Raw genomic sequence first — 6,714 nt, 5'->3', positions numbered from 1 at the left:
CAAGGCTCCCCTGGCCTCTGCTCAGCTCACACCGCCAGGCCCTCAAGTGTTCTAGGCCACTCCTCCCAGGACACCCGCCGGCTGGCTGGCTAAGTGCTGGGTCTGCCCACCCACCTCCGCCCCGCATCTCTGCGAGGGTGGCTCCTCAGTGATTTCAGTCTCAGTCAAATGCCGCCCCCCTGCAAGGTCTCCCCTGAACAACGGAGGCAGGTCGCCAGCCCTCCAGCCATCTGCTCGGCCGTCCCACCGCCGGTCTGCCCAGCCCCGCCGTGTGCATATGTGTATACCCGCTCACTGCCGCCCCGCTCACTGCCGTCCTGCCCCCCCACCCCCCGCACCGGCCGCAGCTAGAGAGGCAGCTCCACGAGCAGGGGCCCCTCACTGTCCTGCTCACCAAGGACTCCCCCACCCCGGGGACAATGCCTGACTCGCAGCAGGCGTGCAACACGCAGCCACAAAAGGGAAGACGGGGAAGGCTCCAACCCTAAAACATCTTAGAGCAAAAACACTGCTCTAGCTTGAAGAAATCTGCTCACAACACCACATTAAACAAGGAAGACCACCCAACCTGGAATGCGGGTGCCGTGCTCCCGAGGACAGGTCACCAAAGACGCGCCCGTCCCCGCAGGCCCTGGCCCTGCAGAGGCCAGCGCACGCCTGCCCCGCACGCAACCGCTGGGGCCGCCTCACCTTCTCGCCGCTGTCCCGCAGCTGCTGGAGCTGTTGCAGCTGCCGCAGGCGGCGCCCCTTCTCCAGCTGCTTCTGCAGCTCCAGCTCCGCCTCGTCCTCCTCCAGCACCTCTGGGGACCCGGACTGGGCGGCTCCACCCTCCTCTGGAGGAAAGACAGGAGACCCCTGCTCGGATCATCTCCTTGCCCCGGGGCGCTCGGCCCTGCCTTTGCCGCCCACCCTCGGCTGGCCGGGCCCCTCACCGTCATCGCTGATGTCCATGTTCTCCACACGGGTGTCATCTGACTGCAGGGGCTGAGGCACCGGCTCCTTCTCCTCCTCCTCTGGGGCCTCCTCGTCCGCCTCGGGCACTCGGCGTCGACCCCGGCCCCGCAGTCTGTGGGAAGAGGCCTTTTCTGTGAGCGCGGGCCCCTGGGCCAGTCTGGCCCCCAGACCGCAACCCTGTTCCCAAGCCCACCTAGAACCGAAGTCCCCATCCTGAGTCTGGTCTCCAAGAGGCAGCAAGTCATCGGCCCGCACTACCACCTCCTTCTCTTTCTTGCGGATCTTCTTCACCCTCCGTTTGGTCTTTTTAAAGGTCACCTGAGGACAGAAGAGAGATGAGACATGAAACAGGAAAGGTGGGCAGCCACGAACCCACAGGAATGAGTACTTTAAAAAAAAACTGTTTCTTTATTAGTGGGTTCGGGGAGGGAAGGAGGAGGAGAGAGGATCCTAAGCAGGCTCCACGCCCAGCCTGGAGCCCCACGTGGGGCTCCATCCCACGACCCTGAGATCATGACCTGAGCTAAAACCAAGAGTCCGGATGCTTAACTGACCAAGCTCCCCCCAGGCACCCCAAGAATTAACGCTTCTTTTGCATTCCCCCATGCCAGCCACTGGCCTAAGCACTTCACACACACAATGTGTGAGGTAGGTGCAATTTTTTTTTTTTAAGATTTTGTTTGTCAGAGAGACAGAGAAAATGCACAAGCAGGGGGAGTGGCAGGCAGAGGGACAGGGAGAAGCAGGCTCCCCACTGAGCAAGAAGCCCAATGTGGGGCTCGATCCCAGGACCCTGGGAGCATGACCCGAGCCAAAGGCAGACACTTCACCGACTGAGCCACCCAGGCGCCCCCGGTTAGGTGTGATCTCATCCCATGAGGAACATCAAGGCACAGAGATGCTAAGTTCCTTGCACAAGGCCACCCAGTTCGTCAATGGGAGAGCCAGAATTGGGGACCGTATTCTTGTGGCTGCAGAGTCCTGCTCCTGATCACACAGCAAAGCCAGCTGTTCAGACACACATCTACCCCTGTGCTCGCGATCATCCCAAACCCAACTCCACACACAGTGGGAAAATTACCACTTGCTCACACCGTCACTAATCCTCGCCCCGGCCCTCAAGGGATGGCTCCTGCCATTCCCATTTCAGCTGGGGGCCCTCAGGCTCACAGTTGCACGACTCACCCAAGGCACAAGCTGGCTACGTTGCAGAGGTCAAACACGAACTCAGAACCATCTGTCTCAGCAGTCCCTGTCCTGTCTACACTCACCGTTTCCCTGCAGCACCTCCCCAGGGCTGCCATACACCGCTGACCCACAAGGGCCAAGGCGCCCCCCTCCCCGCTCTTCCTCCACAGCCGCCCCAGGCAGCACACAACCCCAGAGGAGAGGGAAGAATCCCCGCCCCAATTAAAACGTGCGCGGCTCACCATCTCCTCGGGCGTGAGGTACTCGGAGGCCAGCCGGGGCCCCGCTGTGCTCAGGGACTGAGCCTGCAGCCGCAACTTGGCCCGGATCTCCTCCAGCTCCCGCTCCCGCAGGCCGTCAGCGGCGCCACCCTGCTCCAAGCGGAACGAGTGCGGCCGCTCGCCCTCGAGCTCCTCATCATACTTGGACAGGATAGAGCGGGGTTTTTGCTGCAAGACAAGACGTACGGGTTGGGACCTAGCCTGGCTCCTGAAAAGCCACAGAGCCCCCATCTCGCTGCCAGGCCTGCCTGTGCCAAGTCATCCACGCTCTCATCCTCTGCATAGGGCAGGTAGTCAGGCTTCTTTTTCCGGAGCTCTACGTTCTTCTCTGCCCGCTCTTTATCCACGAGGTTCACGTTCACCAGCACGTCCTCCCCCTCCTGCAGCACACCTGCGGACAGGGCAGGGGCGGTGGCCCTTCACACTCGCCCTTGACGCAGCCGCGCCTACGCCCCCCACCACAGCGCCAGGGCTCAACCCACCTTTGTCCTTGAGGGTGAGGATCACAGTCTCCCCTTCTCGGAAGGAATCAATAGCATGTTCCACGGTGAGGCCCTGTAGGTCCCGGGCACTGTACAGGTCCTACCAGGGAGGGGGAATGTCCAGCCAAGTCAGGAGCTCTGACCCACCGAGCCCTGGGATCCCAGCACCAAGGACAGCAGCGCTCCCCACCCCCTGCCCCCAGCCCGGCTGCAGCCTCACCTGCCGCCTCTGCCCAAACTCCTCTTCCACCAAAGTGCTGACCCCAAACTCTTGGTCCATCTCCTCCAGCAGTCTGGCCTATGGAATGGGAGGGGGGTGACCTATGACCTCAGGCCATTTAATATCACTGGAAGGCACGTGGGACTTCACCAGGTGGGAGTGCAAAAAACGGCAGGCCTCGTGCGCCAGCTGCTAGGAATCCAGAGCAGACACCAGTGACCACGGACCTCCAACCTCTCTGAGCCCAGTCATCTCCCAAGGACAAGTCCTCGGCCTCACCAGCCAGTCAGGTTACCAGAGGCACTGAGCGACCACCCCCCGCTGCCCAGGCACTCACCCTCTTCTCTGCCAAGTCCTTCTCCTTCTGAAGCTGCCGGCTCCTCTCGATCCAGGCTGCCGTGTCATCCAGCCAGGGGTCATCCTCCCCCAGTGTCTTTATCTTTCTGAAGAGAGAAGAAAGTGGCCTTCTGGGGAGCCCCACTCCTGCTCCCCGCACCCGACTCGAGAGCTCCTTGGCAGCCTCCTCAGGTCCTTCCTTCCCTTGCCCACCCTGGCTGGGACCCCCTCACCCCAGTTTTTGGTTCAGGAGGCGCTTTTCTTTGGCGGCTGCCAGCTTCTCCCGTAGCTCCTCTCGCTGTCTCAAGGCCATGGGGTTGATGACATCGGCTGCCACGGGCTCCTCCTTGGTGCCCGCCTCTGGAAGGGGGGCCCAGACGTGAGGCCATGCCTGCCCATGGCTGGTGGGGAGAGGAGGGAGCCACTCACCCTGCCCCCTTCCAGCTCAGGGGGCCAGAAGAGGCCAGGAAGGGGGGGGGCCTAATCCTTCACCTCCCTCCTCCCACTTCAGCCCCACACCTCCATGTCACCCCACACAGCATGATGGGATCCTCCACACCTTACAACACCGCCCCCCATCATGCTTTAAGAAACAAACAAACCAGCCCAATGGCTGCACAGCCCAGACCAGTGCAGCACCAGTGCATGCATCTCAGCCTGGCTGACGCGGCCTCACAGCTACAGCAAGCACACGGTGCTCGCCGTCTGAATTTAAAGAATAAGCCTATTCCCAACCCCCCATCACGACCGTAAGGAGAGGCCTTGTGCCCGTCAACAAGTACGTACACGCGCGCGCGCACACACGTACACACACACATACACGCGCGCGCGCACACACATGTACGCGCACACACGCGCGCGCACACACACACACACACACACGGCCACTAAATGGTGCTGAACCTGTGCCATAACCCCACCCTCTTCAGGGACCCCTTCTGATGGTCTCCCTCACCCCAATCCTCAGCCCCACACTCACCCTTCTTGATGGCATTGACCTCCAAGGGTTTCAGCCCCAACTTTGCCCGGAGTTTACTGAGGACAAGAGATACAAGTGTTAAGAGCTGTCGATGAAATACGGACATCAAAGCCATTTCTGGACTGATAGGGGGTGAAAACAGGATGGAACCGGGAGGTCCTAGGGTCCCAAAAGCAGGGACTGACCCAGGCAGCCTAGAACATTGGGATGGACACTGGCCACCAAATCAAGGAACACAGGAACTAGGCCTGGCCTGCCCCTAACCAGAAGGCCATCTTTCCTCTCGGGTCTTATCATCCTCTTCTGTAACTCAAATGGTTATACAGCACTTCCAATTCCAATTAGAATGCTTTAGTGGGTGAAAGGCCCCTCAAGAAGCTGTCCCAGAAGCCCTCTCAGAAGATAAAAGCAGAAACATAAGGCAGCCAGAACTTACTTGGTCTCCTCGATGCTGAGCGACGAGGCATCTGCTGGGCTAGCTTTGGAGCTGGCGGCTGGAATAAGAAGCATGGCTCAGGTGCTGAACAAAGGGCCAACCAGCCACATCTCTGGCTCTAGCTGCAGGGACCCCCTCACCAGCACCTGGGCCTTACTGAGACACCCGAAAACAGAGGTCCTCCTCCCCCCCGGGCTCCTTCTACTTCAGTCCCAATCTCTCGAGACCCTGACTCTCTACATAACCTTCCTCTCCTGACCCAAAAGGTCCAACCTCGCTGCATCCTTCACCTCTGCCTCCGCTCCACTTCTGTGCTCTCTGTTTTCAGCCTGCACCGCCCTCCTTGGCCTAACTCTGATCGACAAGATCTTACCCAAATGCAGAGACCAAATGCCACCTCCGTCTTCAAGTCCTGTTTAATGACTGATCAGAATGAACTGCTCTCCCCTGAACTCCACAGCCCCGTCACTCACTTCCGAGTCTGCTTCTCCCCACAGGTCAGGGACCATGTTAGCAGCATGACTGTGTCCTCTGTGCAGTTCATCCAGTCAAGAAATACACTTATTGGTCCCCGATTTGCGATGGATGTTGAGAACATCAAGATAAGGAAGCATTTCAGACCTCCGCTACCCACCTCACCATCAGCAAATAGCTTCACAGAACGCCACGGACAGAAGCTGGACACCATCAGATGGATGGTGTCCCCCACCCAGCTGCCACCACCTGCTCATCCTCCCTGCCTCCCCACCCCACAACCTACCACCTCCCCTGTATCTCACCTGGACCCTGGATCCCAACCTCTCCAGGCTCTCTCCAAGGTCACCAGCCTCCCTATTTCTAAATCCAATGGAGTCGCTTCAGCTCAGATTTCCTTCGTTTTCTGCGGCATGTGACACCATTGATTACTCCTTCTAGATCTCTGTTCCCATAGACCCCACGATACAAGATTCTACGGTTTTCCTGCCTTTCTGGATATTGTACCAAGCCCTTTTATAGCATCTGGCTCCACCTACTACGAAAACGTTGGCGTTCCTTAGGTTCTACTGTCCACTCCTCACTCTCTCGGTGGGCGTCTCTTGCCACCTAAATTCTCATGACTTCCAAACTGCTCTATCCAGCCCAAACCCTGCACATCAAATGCAATGCTCTCCAAAACTGAACTCTCTCCCCTCAAAAGTCTGCTTCTCTCCCAAAGTCCTTAATTTCAATAGACAAAACAACCACCCACCCAGTTGCTCAAACAAAATTCAAGGAGTCATCCTCATTTCCTTCTTCCCACCCTCATCCAAGTGTCAAGTTCTCTTAACTCCTCCTTCAAAACAGTTCTTCAATCTGTTCAGGTCTCTCCATCCTACTGCTACTGCCTCAGTGCAGGCCACCATCAGCCCTCACCTGACCTCCAGTCTTGACTACTCTTGAGCCAATTCTCAATACAGTGATTTTTGCCAAATATGATCAACTCGTTCCTCAGCTCAAATCCATGGCTCCCCACCACCCTCAAGACAAAATTCAAATTCCTATAGGGTCTTTTGTGCTCGGACCTGTTTCATAGCTCTGCAATGAACCCTACACGATTTGCCCAATACCAGGTTTCTTCTTGGTTCTGCACAGGCTAGTACAACTTCATTCATTCATTCACTCAACTTTTATTGAAGCCCCGTGATGTGCCAATTTCGAGAACACAGAAAATCTCTGCCCTCGCGGGACTTAGTAGAGGACAACCTTTAATCCCAGATAACTGTAATAAGGCTCTTTAATAAGGGCTGGCGAAGACAGCCTCGGGGTGCCTCGCCCCGGAGCCCCGGAGCGCTCGCGCCGCACACCCAGGCCAGCCCGCC

The 6,714-nt window shown here is 58.0% G+C and overlaps 1 protein-coding gene across 1 annotated transcript in view; it reads right to left on the bottom strand.

Moving 5' to 3' along the window:
- The window catches only part of SART1 (spliceosome associated factor 1, recruiter of U4/U6.U5 tri-snRNP), a 23,742-nt gene that overhangs the window by 12,066 nt on the left and 4,962 nt on the right, over nt 1–6,714 (bottom strand). The window contains 12 exon segments of the mRNA XM_034644839.1: nt 691–833; nt 933–1,066; nt 1,148–1,272; nt 2,385–2,591; nt 2,672–2,814; nt 2,906–3,005; nt 3,126–3,203; nt 3,463–3,568; nt 3,695–3,821; nt 4,441–4,496; nt 4,877–4,952; nt 5,516–5,528. Coding sequence (XP_034500730.1) covers nt 691–833; nt 933–1,066; nt 1,148–1,272; nt 2,385–2,591; nt 2,672–2,814; nt 2,906–3,005; nt 3,126–3,203; nt 3,463–3,568; nt 3,695–3,821; nt 4,441–4,496; nt 4,877–4,952; nt 5,516–5,528 — 1,308 coding nt within the window.

This window comes from Ailuropoda melanoleuca, chromosome 16, assembly GCF_002007445.2.
Source record: "Ailuropoda melanoleuca isolate Jingjing chromosome 16, ASM200744v2, whole genome shotgun sequence".
Lineage (NCBI taxonomy): Eukaryota > Metazoa > Chordata > Mammalia > Carnivora > Ursidae > Ailuropoda > Ailuropoda melanoleuca.
This window is presented reverse-complemented; position numbering and strand designations above follow the sequence as displayed.